Source organism: Chiloscyllium plagiosum, chromosome 14 (genome assembly GCF_004010195.1).
Source record: "Chiloscyllium plagiosum isolate BGI_BamShark_2017 chromosome 14, ASM401019v2, whole genome shotgun sequence".
Lineage (NCBI taxonomy): Eukaryota > Metazoa > Chordata > Chondrichthyes > Orectolobiformes > Hemiscylliidae > Chiloscyllium > Chiloscyllium plagiosum.
In genome coordinates, this window is record NC_057723.1 from 38,438,104 (window position 1) to 38,454,612 (window position 16,509).

At 39.0% G+C, this 16,509-nt stretch overlaps 1 protein-coding gene across 20 annotated transcripts in view; it reads right to left on the reverse strand.

The window, feature by feature from the left end:
- The window catches only part of ankhd1 (ankyrin repeat and KH domain containing 1), a 159,403-nt gene that overhangs the window by 140,360 nt on the left and 2,534 nt on the right, over positions 1-16,509 (reverse strand). Inside the window, exon 1 of one of the 20 annotated variants that reach the window (XM_043703629.1) lies at positions 7,738-7,758. The exons of the other annotated variants lie outside the window; for them this stretch is intronic. Coding sequence (XP_043559564.1) covers positions 7,738-7,743 — 6 coding nt within the window. The 5' untranslated portion in view covers positions 7,744-7,758. Of the gene's footprint in view, positions 1-7,737; positions 7,759-16,509 lie in introns of those variants that run through there. 20 annotated transcript variants of the gene reach the window in all.

Here is a 16,509-nt window from a genome sequence, read left to right on the forward strand (position 1 = left end):
TCCTTGTGACTAAAATATGATACGAAATGAAGAAATGTGGATTTGCCACTTTAATTCTCAGTTTTTAAGACAAGTCTCTCATACATATACAATAAATTATTTCGTAAGGGAATCTCAAAGGATACAGCACACAAAAAGGCCATTTGGCCTGTCAGTTCTGCACCAAAGCACTTCAATCACCATTACTTGCCAGGCTTAGCCTAATGGTCCAATTTTTCCAAACCTTCAGACTTTACCTAATCCCTCTTTGTAATCCACAACAATCTTCTTCCATAGTATATACCGTTTCTTCTTTCATGATGCCTTTGGTCCTTTTGCCAATCACCTCAAATTTATGTTCTCTGGTATACAACCCCTTCAACAAAGGATACATTTCTCTATTCACACTGTCCAGATCATTTTGGACTTTGAACACCTATCAAACCTAATTTGAATCTTCTCTCTCCACAGACAGCAGTCAAAGGTTTTCCAATCTATCCATGTAAGTGAAGTCTCCAGAACTAGCTTCCTAAATTCTTCTGTGCACACATTTTTCACATCCTTCCTCAAGTGCAGCGCAGAATTAAATACAATATTCCTGTTGAATTTTGTTACAGTGCACCATAATTTCTTGGCTTTTGTACTCTGTGGCTACTCAATTGTAGCCACAGTGATGGCTATAGTATAGTGGTGGACCTTGAACAGACAACCCCTACTGCAATGGGAAGGCACATGACAAGTTACATGTCTCTCAAAAGTAAAATTTCACACTGGAGTCTGCCAGAAACTACAAAACCTTTTCAGGATAGTTATTCGTCATAAGTAAATGGACTACTTGATCAAAACGTTTTGACAGAATGTATCCCAATTCCAACTTATGGCATTTGCACTTTGAAGAACTAGGAATTATCCAGGTAAAACTAACCCAAGAAAATTCCAGGTGCAGATTCCTGGCAATTCCAGTTTACTGTGGTTATCAGCATACAGTTCTCACCAGGTAACTAGCTATGAAACTGAAATTACATTGCGGTCCAGACAATTCAAAGGAACAAAAACAAAAGGAGTAGACTGTATGCCTCTTCATGCCTGCTCTTTCATTAAGGTCCCGTCTGATCTTTCACCTCAATTCTAATTGCTTGCCTGTACTCCCTTAGTTCTCCTACTACTCAAATCCTTATTTGCCTTGAACATATTCAACCACTCATTATTAACATTTCTCTTGAGAAAATTCTAATGATTTACAACCCTCAGACAGGAAACATCACTTCAACTTAGCTTAAATTTGATCAATTCTTACCCTGAGAGACTGAATCCATATCTGAGCCTCACCAAGGGAAAACAACTTCTCAGCATCAGTCCTTTTCAGCTAAATCAGGATCTTCTGCATTTCAGTGAGTTCAACTTGTTGCTTTAAACTTACTATTGAGACAGTATTGCTCTATTACACACAATCCATCCTCACAGAACAGTCTTCTCACCCCAAGCATTAATCTATTCCATAGAACTATATTCTTCCTTTGTAGGTGCACATTGAATATAGCATGGTCTCACCCAAAACCCCTGGACAACTGCAAGTCTCTGCTATTTGTGCTCCAAACCCTTTACGATGAAGGCCAACAAATTGGCTGCCTTTGGTTTTGTGTACAAGACACCCAAATAGTTCTGAACATTTAATGACCCATCATATAGAAATTACTTTTTTTATTCTCTAAATCAAAGTGAATATCACATGACCGTACATTTCACCACTGCCATATTCTTGACTATCCTGTACATTTTACTTATCTAAAGCGCATTGCACACACAAGATTTTTATTCATCGCACTGCTAGTCGGAGACCAATAATTTTCTTTTAAAATTGGAGGACCGAGGAAATCACTAAAAGAAAATGAAGCCACAGGGGTTTACAGTTCAAAAAAGGAATTTTATTGCACAAAAAAAAACACATTATCTGCATTACCTTCAATGGTCAGTTACACTAATTGAAGTAAAATGAAAATTATACTCAATTGCCATAAAACACATTCCTACAGTATCCATCCAATTTGCACCCCCAAAAATCTACTTGTGCAACAACTGGAAAGTTGACCACTTGATCAGAGCACTACTTCAAAGACCAGTATAAGTCTGGTAATTTCTTGGTTTTCAATTTACTTCCAGCAAAGCTGTTCCTTCAAATCTACTCCAATCATCCTGTGGTCGTCAACTGCCCATTCAACACAGCATTTGGAAGACAGTACAATGAAGGGTATGACCTTAATGTAGGATAATAGGTTGGCACAACGTGGAGGGTTAAGGGCCTGTACTGTGCTGTACTGTTCTATGTTCATATCAACAGCATTGCTACCCAAGGTCAGAAGTCTTCTGTTTCTAAAGTTCTTGTATTGAATTTTACATCAAAAAGAAAATCCCTCTCTCAGCCTGAATCTTATGTAAATTCAACTCACTATTAGGAATTTTTCAGTTAACCAGACTAGAGTTTCTGAGCTAACACATGAAATTTGAAAGAAGCAATTTCTCTTTGCAGCTAGCTTGTTTGAAAACAAAAAAAAGACAATTGTTCAAACTGTTGGCCCCACATACACAAACTACATACCCCAGTAATTCACATGTGAGTGGGGAAGCATGTAGAAAATAGTAACAACATAATACAGTTCAATGTTAAATTGAAAAAGGAAAAATAAAATCAATGATTAAGATCCCAGATGGAAAAAGGGCAGATTTTAGGATCCAAAAGTTGAACTGGAGCATATTGTTTGGAAACATTTTGGTGGATAAAACAATGGATGCTAAATTGGAGAACTTCAAGAGATGAACAGGGTGCAAGATAGGTAAAAACCTGTGAGAAATAATACAGCTAAAGCTATAATACCCTGGATGAGCAAAGATATTGATCAGAAAATAAGGAAAAGGAGGGACATAATGGATACTGGAATAATAATGATAGCAGATATCAAGAAGAGTCTCAAATGCAGGAGAGAGGTTAAGACTAGAATAAAAGAAAGGATAAAAAGGAAGCATAAGGTAAGGACGGCAGGCTGTGTTAAAACAAACAGCAGAATGTTCTTCAAACACATGAAAAGTAAAAGATGCACAAAGGATAGAGTTGTGACACATAAGGAACAGGGTGAGCTAACTAAAGCAAAAGGATATGGCAGAGATACTTTATGAATATTTTACTTCTGTCTTTACCAGATTAGAAGATGGTAACAAATAGCCTAGTTGAAAGTGTGGGTGTTGAACACCTGAGCAGTATAACGATAAAGGAGAGGTGCTAAACAGGCTGGCGATACTTAAGGTACAGACGCCACCAGGCCTGGATGGGATTGCTGAGAAGGGTAAGGGAGCAAATTGCAGGCTTGTTGACAAATTTCCCATACCCTTATAAACATGGGACTGGTCATGGGGGACTGGACAATTGAAAATGTGACACCGTTGTTTAAGAAAAGGGGCAAAGGTAACCCAGGAAACTGATGTCAGTTGACATCAGTGGGAAAACTCATTATGGCCATAATATAAAGGTAAATATACACTTGAGAAAAATAAGTTAATACTAAACAGTCAACATGGCTTTAAATCAAGGGCAGTTTAAGTCTCTCAAATTTAATTAAGTTATTGACAACATGACCGGTAGTCGATGACAGGGTTGTGGATATTGTGTATTTGGATTATCAGAAAGTCTTTGATATGGTGCCAAATTAGATATGTTTGAGATTGATGAGTCTTTGGCAGAGTGGGTCAGAGGTTGGCTAAAAGATAGGAAACAGAGGGTAGGTATAGATTAACATTTCTCAGGTAAGAGACAGGTTCTAAGTGGTGTTCCCCAGGGATCAGTTGGGATGCTTGTTTTTTCTCATTTATATAAAAGATTTGGAGTGGAGGGCAAAAATCTTAAAATTTGCACACAACACTTAAGCTAGGAAGAGTAGTGAATGGAGGGGACAATACGGAGGGACTTCAAGAGATATTGACAAGTTTACCAAATGCGCAGACAGCTGGCAGAAATGAGAATTAATGCATTTTGAAAAATGAAACACAGTCAATACAGACTCACATGACTTTGAAGGGAGTACAGAAGTAGATGGACTTCATGGTTCACATGGATAATTCTCTGGCAGTGGCCAGGCAAGTTGAAACAATTGTTAGGAAAGCTAAAAGGATCCTTGGGTTTACAAATAAAGACATGGAGTATGAAAACAAGGAAGCGATGCCACACTTCTACAAATCATTGGTCAGATCACAATTGGAGTCGTGTGTTCAGTTCCAGGCACCAAGATTTACTAGAACGATACCAGGAATGAGGAGTTTTAGATAAAAGGAAAAATTGGAGCAGAGAAGCTTAAGAGGTGACCTTATTGAGGCGTTCAAAATTTATAAACAATTTTGACAGGATAAAGGAAGATATTCTGGATGCACTAATTGGTAAGTCAGTAACCAGGAGTCAATTTCAAGATTGTTAGCAAGAGACCAAAGAGTGACAAGAGGAAAATCTTCTTTACTCAGAGTGGTTGGGATTTGGAATGCACTATCTGGGAAGAGGTGAATTCCACAAGTGGCTTCAAAAGAGAGTTGGATATATATTTGAGGAGAACAAGTTTACAGGGCTATAGTGTTAATGCTGGAGAAAGGCACCAGCTGGGTAGCTGGCTCAGGAATCAGTACAGACAACAGGTTAAATGGCCTCCTGGATACTGTAAAATTCAAAGATTCTACAGTTACCTAATGACTGACTCCAAATTATTTTATTGTCCAGCTCCCAGGCAGCTTCGTCACATGATTAGATCCTGAAAGCAAAAAGTCATAGAGTCATACTGCACAGAAACAAGCTCTTTCATCCAATCAATGCAAGGCAGACATAAGCCCAAACTAAGCTAGTCCTACCTGCCTGCTCCTGGCCCCTCTCTCTCCAAACCTTTCCTTTTCATGTACTTATCAAAGTGAATTTTAAACATTGGAACTTGCCTGCATCCACTATATCCTCAGGAAGTGCATTCCACATGCAAACAGGCTTGTGTAAAAAAAGTGGTTTTTTTTCAAATAAATCTCTCCTCTCCCCTTAAATATATGCCCTCTCGTCTTGAAATCCCCCATCCTAGGTCAAAGATACCTGCCATTAGCTCTATCTACACCAGTCATGATTTTATAAACTTCTATAAAATGTCATCTCTCAACCTGCTCTCCTCCAGTGAACGAAGTCCCAGCCTATACAGCCTTTCTTTATAACTCAAACCTGCCATACCCGGCAACATCCTGGTAAATCTATTATGAACCCTCTCCAGCTTAATAATGTCCTTCCTATTACTGGGCAGCCAGAACCGCCAGACACAATACTCCAGAAGAGGCCATACCAACATCCTGTACATTGCTTCCCATCTTCTATACTCAAAAGGACCGAGCAATGAAGGCAAGCTTGCTAAATACGGTTTTAACCACCTTGTCTGTATGTGACAGAAACTTCAAATAATTATATACCTGAACCCCTGGGTCCCTCTGTTCTACAACACTACCCAATACCCTACCATTAATTGTATAAGCCCTACCCTTTTGTTGTACCAAAATGCAGTCTCACATTTATTCAAATTGAACTCCAGCTACCATTTTTCGGCTCATTAATCCAATTGATGAAGATCTCTTTGTAATCTCAGAAAGCCTTTATCACTGACTACAATGCCACCAACTTTTGGTGTCTTTACATACTTATTAACCGTACTCTCTATATTCTCATCCAAATCATTTACACAAGAGGACCCAGAACAGATCCCTGCAGAACTCCGCTGGTCATAGGCCTCCAATCTGAAAACCTTCTGTGACCACTTGACTCCTATTGTTAAGCCAACGTTGTATCCAATTAGCGAGCTCAGGCTGAATACCATGTGACCTAACTTTACTAATTAGCCAACCTTGCGGAACCTTGTCAAAGGCTTTACTAAAGCAAAAAATAAACAACATCTCATGCTCGGCCCTCAATCTTTTTGTAACTTCCTCAAAAAACTCCAAAGTTTGAGAAACAACTTACCTCACACAAAACCCTGTGGACGATCCCTAATCAATTTTTGCCAATCTAAATGTTTGCACATCCTACCAGAATGCTTTCTCAGAAATAATTTTCGACAGAAATTACGTTCCAAACAAAAAGACCACTACCCAATATATAGAACACAGCTAGCCTCCAGAAGGACATGGGTTCCTCAACATTCACGAACACATACAGAATTGATGTCATCTCGGATTCTAGTCACAAACGATGTACAGCATGGAAAGAGACCCTGACGTCCAACTCCTCCATGCCAACCAGATATCCTAAACTAATCTAGTCCCAGTTTCCAGCACTTGGCCCATATCTCTCTGAACCCTTCCTATTCATATACCCATTCAGAGATCTTTTAAATGCTGTAATTTACCAGATCCACCAACTCCTCTGGCTGCTCATTCCATACATACACTGCCCTTTGTATGAAAACATTGCCTTCAAGTGCCTTTTAAATCTTTCCCCCGTCACCCTAAACCTATGCCCTCTAGTTCTAGACTCCCCCACCCCAGGGAAAATATCTTGTCTATTCATCATATCCACACCCCTCAATTTTATAAACCTCTGTATGGTCACCCCTCTGCCTCCGATGATCCAAGGAAAACAGCCCTGGCCTATTCAGCCTTTCCCTATAGCTCAAATCCTCCAACCCTGGCAACATCCTTGTAAATCTTTCGTGAACCCTTTCAAGTTTCACAACATCTTTCCGATAGGAAGGAGCCCAGAGCTGCACACAATATTCCAAAAGTGGCCTCACCAAAGGCCTTTATAGCCTCAACATGACCTCCCAACACCTATACTCAATGTTCTGACCAATAAAGGAAAGCAAACCATTCTATCGACTTCTCCACTTTCAATGAACCTGCACTCTAAAGTCTCTTTGTTTAGCAACACTCCCCAGGACCTTATCATTAAGGTGTATGGTCATGCTCCGATTTACTTTTCCACAATGCAGCACCTCACATTTATCTAAGTTAAACTCCATCGGTCACTTCTCAGCCCATTGTTCCATCCGACCAAGGTCCCATTTGTAATCAGAGGTAACCTTCTTCGCCGTCGACTACATCTCCAATTTTGGTATCAGCTGCTAACTTACTAACCATACCTCCTATGTTCACATCCAAATCATTTATGTAAATGACAAAAAGGGGACCCAGCACCATTCCTTGTGGCACACTGATGGTCACAGGCATCTAATATGAAAGGCAACCCTCCACTGCCGCTCTCGCTTCTACCTTCGAGCTAGTTCTGTATCCAAATGGCTAGTTCTCCCTGCTTTTCCTCGATCTAACTTTGCTAATCAGCCTACCATGAGGAAATTATTGAACATCTTATTGAAATCCATAGATATCACGTCCACTACTTTGCCTTCATATACCATTATACATTCACAAAACGGTGATACCGTGCCCATTATAAAGACAATGCACATCAGTAACTTGCTCTCCCTTACTATCAGCATCAAGAAAACCAAAATTATGGATCATGGTGTCAGATCTTTACCTTTCTGGAAGCATTAGCAAATTTTGCTCCCTCAGATCCATAATGGCAATGTTCCTTAGTACAGAACATGATACACACATTGGGGAAGCTGCTATCACCTTTGGCAGATATAATAAGTGTGTGAAGTAAAATCAGACTAAGATTCTGCTTTGAGAGCTATGTGCTCAACACCTTGTCACATACTGTGAAACATGGAATATTTCAGTTATCAAGAAAGAAAACTTAACCTTCATTGCAATTGTCTGTGTCGTATTCTGGGCATCTCACTGAAGGACAAAATGAGAGCAGCAGTCACCTCAAAGACGAATTGCTGAAGCATAATGGCAATCATCCAGTGACAACTCCACCTGCTACATTCAGATGATAGAAGTTGGATGTTTACGCAATAAGTTCCTGTACAGCAAGGTAACCAGAAACAAAAGTTCAGTTAGACCATCAATGGTGCTCTTTGAAGATGCATCAAAGATGACATGAGAGTTTGAAACAGCTACTTTCATAGCAAGCAAGCACAGGCTGATGACAGGTAAGTGACATCACCTGTGCACCTGCTGGCATTGCCACGACAGTCAATAGCGCAAGGAAATTTACAACCAACACCAATAAAAACAATCACATCTCAAAAATTGGTCAAAGTGCATCATAAGAAGCTATGTTATGCTCAATGGATTTGATTCCTTGCAGGTCCATGAGCATATGCAAGTGGAAGGATGCCAGTGATGTCAGATCATGAACACAGACTGTAAAAATCATATAGCCACATACTGATTGCTATAGCTCCCACCAATAACAGCTATAAAACCTGAAACTGACCAGTTTATTCTTGCAGTTTTCTGTCCTTTAGTCAATCTTCTCTTCATGCTATTGTATGCCTAATCCAGTGAACATTGGCTAATGTATCATGTGGTACCTTATTGAATGCTTTTTGTAAATCCACTGGCTTGCCTTTGTCTACCTTGCTAATTATATCCTCCAAAACACTAAGTTTCTCGAACTCAATTTCCCTTACATTAAACTATTTTGGATCTACCAAAGTGATTTTCTAACTGTTCTTAGCACTTTCATAAATTAAGTTTCCAGAATTCTTCCTATGACTAACACCTGGCTAAATGGTCTGCAGTTACTTATTTATGCGCCCCCATCTTTCTTAAATAGTATTTTACTTATTCCAATCCACGATAATATTCAAGAATCTAGGGAATTTGGAAGATCTCAAGCAGTGCAACCAGTCATCTCCACGAGACTCCTAAGGATCAAGCGCAGGTAATGTCAGTTTTGTTTTTATAAGTCATTTGTTTCTTTTTTACCTTTTCTTTCCAAGATATGGAATAATTTCAAGTTTTTCACTCATTACAGTTGGTGCCCTCTTTTGATAGTTTTTGCACCTATAAGACTTACAAAATATTTAGAGATGCCGGTATTGGACTGGCATTGCAATTAAACGTGCTGGACTGTAACCTGGTGTTGTGTGATTTGTAACTTTGTACAAAATATTTGTTCTATGTTATTTCTTTATTCACCCCTAAATTTATTCTTGCCCAAGTCTTTAAAGGATCCACATTTACTTTTGTAACTCTGAGGATGACTGTACAATCTTGTAGCACCTCTTAGAAGCTACTTCTTTTTGCTTACTACTTTACCCACTTTTTTCCTGGCAACATTCAAAGGTTCTTTTTCAATATATTTATATCTATAACCTCTTTAGCAAAAGGAGGGTGGACTTTACCCACCTTTTTGGAAATATTATTAATAAGCAATGCATATTCTCCGAGAAATGTGTGTCATTATCAAATGCCATGCCTTCTCATTTAATGCCCAATTATATTAAACCAACTCTCATCGCAGTCCTATGCAATAGGCTTGAATTAAGTTTATGACTCAGACTAGAGTATTTCTCCAACTTCATCCTACACTATTAGGATTTCCCATCCGACTTCTTTTCTAGTTTGCTTGAATTTTGAAGCATCAAATGACCTGTAATATTTAATTGCCAATCATTAGTGAAAAGGTCACCTATTGACCATCAAACACATGCATTTATCGTTGTACCATTAATTCAAATTATAGACAACTCTCAAATCCAGATAAAAGTGCTTTAAGTTTCACAATTTTCACACCAGTTCGATTTTATTCATTGTGCACTATTATTTAACCTTTGTCCATTCATGTTATATCTGTTTAAACAACCCAAATTGGAATCCTTCTATAGGATCCTTCTTTTTCTCTGCAAATTTATAAATACCTCCTTTCTTGAACACAACCATCTTTTACCTTTTAGTTCATTGACCTGTGTAGTGCCGTTATTCCACTCGCTAACACGTTGGTTTTAGTGCACTTTAAGGAGAACTTATTTCAATACAACAATTCTCTCTTTGTCCTGTACAGTGCCAGTACCCTAGGAATCAAAATCCTGATTTATTGTACCATTCAGATGCAGACATTCAGCATTCTGCTGTGTTTGACCCTGTGCAAATTCCCATTTGACTCAAAGTAATCATAACCACATTCCTTTTCACTCCTCCCACTTCCTACGTTCCACTATCAGAGTGCTATGGCATTCGTTCATCCATCCTTTAAGTTTTGACATCATCCACAAAGGCAAGTAGACCCTGCAACTATTAGATAAAAATAGGCTAAGCAGCACTGGATCTGGACCCAAATGCTACCAAATCCAAGTCACACACAGCCAACATAATCAAAGACTACTCCTCCCCTAGTTATAATCTTTTCTAACCTCTTCCATTGGACACAAGATACAAAAGCTTAAATCACACAAACCAACAGACTCAAAACAGTATCTTCCCCTCTTATTAAGCTTCTGAATGGACCTCTCTTTAAATTTCATATTGATCTTGCTCTTTGTACACCTTCTCTGCAACCATAACATGGTCTTCTTTGCTCTGTCCTATTAAGCTTATGCACTTTGTATGGTATGATCTTGCTGTACTGCAAACAAAACTCACTGTACCTAGGTATATTTGACAATAATAAATCAAAACAAAAAACCCAGATCCATGTCACGTCTTAGCCGATCAGATGTGGCTGCATCCACCAAGACAGACAGGTCAACTCTGACCATTCCCGATACCCTGCAAGATCTGCATGTTGGACTAGGAGCTGAACTTTTTCCAAGATAAATAGTTATTGTAGATACGATTGTCTGAAATCAACCTTCTCAAAATTCTACTTGCCGTGGCCACTTTATAAGCAGAATTGCTTCTTTGAACCAATTCGACACAGCCTGATAAATGGTTGCTTGTTTTGGGTTTATTGACACTGCTATTGATATTGTACTGCTTGCATGAAAGTATGGAGTTAAGCAAAACCCTAGATAATATTCCAAACACCAGTGGATACCTCAATTGTGATAAGACACTACTGAAACCAGAGTTAGAATACAAATACAGAAGATACAAGTCACGTGTAATACTTTTACTTAGAATTCCTTTGATGCAAATCTCATTTAGGTGGTCTAATTAAAGGGAAGGGACTTACTAATTTGTATTGCCTGCATTTCAACCTAGCCTCAATTTAAATCCTAAATACATTTAGCTTAATTGCAATGGACGAGAAAATAAATCAGGATAGTCTCTACCTTTAATACTATCCTGGCAGCACTGATTATTATTGAGATCATTCAATAAGTCAGTAGTAGAAAATCTTGATACTTTGCCCATCCTCCTTGTTGTGCAGTGAACTGGTCAATTATCACATTCACAACACTACTCCAAGCGAAGTCAGAAAACCCAGAGGTAAAAAACTGAAGTTCAAACCAGAAACCTCCAGAGTCAACCATGCATTTACCAATCAAGCCCACACAGGTTCTCGGAAGTAAAAAAAAAAGTAGTTAGGCCAGTCAGATACAGTGAGTATCATTCAGTCTCTGACTCCATGTAGTATAGCAGCAGAGAAAAGAAACAGCATATTCCAATATTGTCAGAAGGAAAATAAGTTGCCTTAGCAACACTAATCAAGTTAAATTGTGTTACGCTTAAAATTTTGTCAAAGTGCCCATCTCACCTGAAAATACTCCTGTTCACAAACTTCAGATAACTGTAGGTCGTCCTCCCTACCCCTTCAATGGGTTGTGTCAACTCATACTAGGGTACTATCACTAGCAATCCAAGAATAGCTTAACCAATCGTGCTTAATTTCCAGTATAAAAGCAAAGGATTAGGAAACTATTTCAAAAGGAACACTTCTAATGCACTGCCAATTTTTAGTTGATGTTCACTATGCAACAGGACCTATTAGAATCCTGGCTATTTTTATCCATCAAGAGCCTAAGTACCCAGAGAGAACAACCAATTAATTCTCCCTGTCTGATAAGTTAAATTACCACCAGGCCAAAAAAAAAAATCAAATCTTCCAGTCAAATGCATTAGTGTTACATTGTGCTACCAACATGAAACATAGTAGATTATTCAACTCCCGAGACATCTTCCGCCCATTCAATGAGATAATAGTCAATCTGGATTCTAACTTCATTCACTTACGCAGACTCCAAAATGCCCACTTCCTCACAACATGCCTCAGAATGTCCAATTTCAAATTACTTGAACACACATGATTTTCCCCCTTTTAAACAGATAATGTCACACTTGTACCATACTTAGTTAAACAAAGTGCTGCAAAGTGATTTAAAAACCATGAGTGAATAAACTTTGGCAGGGAAAATATGACCTTGTGCATTTTGGCAGGAAACATAGGAGACACATGTTATTTAAAACAGGAAGGAGTTTGCAGAACAGGTGTTACAGGAATCCAGATTCCCCATTACAGAAGAACCTCGATTATCCAGCATTCGATTAACCGAACTTCGGATCATCCGAACAAGATTGCAACGTCCCGATGCGGCAACGAATATCCAGCATTTGATTAACCAAATGCAATTCTCCTTGCCAGTGTCCTTCGGATAATTGAGGTTCCTCTGTACATGAATCACAAAAGGTTAGTATCCAGATAAAGTAAAACACTGGTATTTTTGCAAGGGGAATAGAATATGAAGGGGAAGTTGGACTGTAGTTGCGCAGGGCCTCAGCAAAGCTATATCTGGAGCTTATGTACAATTCTGGACTCGTTACCTGACAAAGGAGGCAGCCATAATAGACATTAGACAATTCAGAGAATGTTCACTCATTCCGGAGGTGATGGGATGATCTAGAGCAAGCCTGTAAAACACTGGAGCTGAGAAGAATAAGATGTGATCTCTGAGACACAGAAGATTGTGAGGAGACTTGACAAGGTAAATCCAGGACGATACTTCCTCACATGGAGGAGACGAGAACTACAAAACACAATTTACAAATAAGAGAAAAAGAGGAGGATTTCTTCAGATGGTCATTAGTCTGGGTACACAGAAAGCACTGGATGCCAAGTCACTGAGTTTATTCAATTTTAGATTTGATACATTTTTGATTAACTAGGGAGTTAAGATTTCTGGATGACAGACAGGAAATGGAATTAAGACTACAACTCTATTGGATATGATCTATCAAATAGTTGAGCAGGTTCGAAGGACTGAACTGCCTACTCCTGCTCCTAGTTCTTATTTCCTGGAGAAAGTCTGGTTCAGGTTTTGAGCTAACATTCCCTTTTCTGAAACTTCTCTTTCAGTAAGAAAAGATTCTGTTGACTCGATCAATTCCTTATGAAATACTAATAATTCAAAACAAAATCATCCCTTAAAACCTTGTCTATCAAAAAGGAATTTGATTTATACTTTCTGATTATCCTTTGCAGCCATGGTAGCATTCTGGTGAATCTGCAACACACTTTCCAAAACCAACATAGCATTCCTCAGGTGCCCAGAATTGCACACAGTAGTACAAATATGGTTGAACCAGAAGTTATCATTGTTTGACAAAACTCCCTCTCTCTTTTCATCTTTTATAATGACTAGTATTCAATTAGCTGTGAGATGTTTTTTTGAATTTGGCAATTGTTTTAGTGATCTTCATACATGTAGCCCTAAATATCTTTCAGATGTTTAAAAACTTTTTTTTAGTGCAATGGAATCCATCACCCATTGCTTTAGCTACTTATTAAGTGAATTGTGTTTATTTGCAATTTTAACCTAAGAGTATAAATCAGTGACACCATGACACTCTACCATATGATGAGGCTAAGGCTCAGTTAGGAAGCCACCATAAAAGAAGCAACACTTCAAGGGTAGCACCATGGCTCAATGGTCCCTACCTCAGTGCCAGGGACCCGGGTTCAATTCCACCCTCAGACTGTGCAAATTCCATACATTCTCCCAACGTGTGTGGCTATCCATCAGATACTCCAGTTTCTTCCCACAGCCCAAAGATATGCAAGTTAAGCAGATTGGCAATGCTAAATTATCCGACGTGCTGGTTAGGAGGGGTAGTCACGAGAAATAAGAGGATGAGGGATTGGTCTGGGTGGGATGCTGTTCAGTGTGGACCTTTTGGGCCAAATGATCGGATTCCAAGATTTGAACTAAAGAAGCCTTCTTCCTCAAAACAAATAATGTAATTGTACTTACGCCAGCAGAGCTGCCTTAAGACTAATTTAAGGCTTCAATGGATTCTAACTACATGAGCAAGGTCCCTTAACATATTGATATTTTCCAAAATACTTTGCCACAAACAACTGCATTAATGCAGCACACAGTGTAAATAAACGCTCTTCAAATATGTAGAGAAACAAACTGGACACTGAGCCAAAGATGAATATATCAGGATGGTCAATGAAAGTCTTCCAAATAACTTAAGAAAAATCCTACAGGATGAGAGAAATAGGTAGGCAGAGTGCTATAGTGAAGGAACTTCAACTTTAGGTCTGATACTAGGTTGAAGGCACTACCATCAATCACAGGGCACACGAAAATATCTGAATGAAGGAAGTATGCTTAGAACTACAATTTTTTTTTTAAAAAAAGTAGAAATGGACATAAGGTGCAAATTAAGAACATAATCGAGGCAAAGCATATTAAGGTTTTTACATAAAAATGGATTCCAAACTCCAGAACAGTAGCTGAAACCTCTGTTACCAATGATGGCTAACATACAATGTGATCCAAAATTGCAAAGGAGAGCTCAGTTTGGAACATGGAATGGAATAGATCACTGATGAAGCAACACCTAGTCATAAAAATTCAAAAGCAAGCAGTAAATTCAACATGCTGCGATTCACAGATCCAGTGGGGAAAACAGATCTAATGAGACCAAGACAAATTTACAGTTGGTAATCGTATCTCGGGCAACAGTATGTCAACAGATCCACCGCTGAGTCCTATCCAATTCTTCTGCTGGAAAGAATACGTACAAAAACTACCTGGACTTATATTTCATGTTTAACACAAAAATTATGATGCTTCAGAGACACTAAACAGAAAAATGGGCACTTGACAAAGGGAAATATGAACTGAGAAGATCAAAGTCTTAGTCAAAGAAGTACATCTTGAAAGAAACACAAAGGCATTCATCTAGGTGATTTCAGTGGGTACTGCCAAAAATATCATTGTGTCAACACAAGCAAAAACCTTAAACCAAAAGGAGAATGCAAGAGTCCACTGGCAGAGGAATGGTAAATTTCTCTAGAAACTTTATTGCCTCTGGGATCAAAGATACTTAAATATATCAAATTCTCATTTTTAATACTCAAGACAGTAGAAACCAACAGACTCAGCAAGCACAGAGATCAAGGACAATTAGAACATATACAAGATAAAATTTGAGAGCCTGGATGATGGGACAAAGGTTCACACAGCATTGAAACAATTGACAAATGTTAGGAGGATTTAACAGCAGAAGGAAAGAAATGGACGGTCATGCTGATGCAGGCAAAAAGTTTTTAAATGGAAAGAGTCAATGGGTAGGAAACCCAACTCAATATCAAGCAGGATTCCAATGATGCAAACATCCTGGTTGAGAAGTGGTGGGGTTGCAACGGTATCATGGTGTGCAGTGGTGGCAACAAGATAATGCTTTGTGTCTTCCCAACATTTGTCCAAAGAACAGTGCAGATCACCAAAACCTACATTATGGAGAATTCTTGCAACAAAGAAACAACGGGAGGAAGAATAGAGGTATAGAATGAAAGACACATTAAGCCAGCAGCTGACCTTGAAATATTTATCAAGGAAGAGTACATAAATTGAGGAGGAAAGATTATTAGATCCTTAGGTATTTAAAAGCTAGCTGCTTGTGCCATAGCAATTTCTAGAGCTACTCCAAGTACAATTCGGTTAACATGGTTCAAATTTAGGGTCAACACAGGAGGAATGGTTTGGAGCAAGATGGCACAACTATTTTAAAGACTTAAAGTTGAAGCGAAAGCTTATTCTGTGCAACTATAAAGTCATTTTTGAGTTTAGAGCTGTCCAAATGCTGTTCCGCAACAAAACCATTAATGGCAGATTCAAACACATACGCAGCTGTTGTCATGAGTTCTGACTGCCACAATACATTCACAATAGACAGGTAGGAGGCTGGAAGAACACTGAGCCAGGCAGCATCAGGGGGTGGAAAAGTCAACATTTCAGATGTAACCCTTTCACAAGCTCTGGAGAGGAATTTAGACAGGTTGCATGGGTAGACATATGCAAGTTTGTTAAAAAGCTGAGAGGCCATTTTAAAAGGTGAAAGTTCTTAAGTTAAGAAGCACAACACTAGGTTATTTTTTTTAGATTACATTACAGTGTGGAAACAGGCCCTTCGGCCCAACAAGTCCACACCGACCCGCCGAAGCGAAACCCACCCATACCCCTAACCTAACACTACAGGCAATTTAGCATGGCCAATTCACCTGACCCTACACATCTTTTGGACTGTGGGAGGAAACCGGAGCACCCGGAGGAAACCCACGCAGACACGGGGAGAACGTGCAAACTCCACACAGTCAGTCGCCTGAGGCGGGAATTGAACCCGGGTCTCAGGCGCTGTGAGGCAGCAGTGCTAACCACTGTGCCACCGTGCCGCCCACAACCACTAAATAGTTATAGTCCAACTGATTTATTTGGAAGTAGAAGCTTT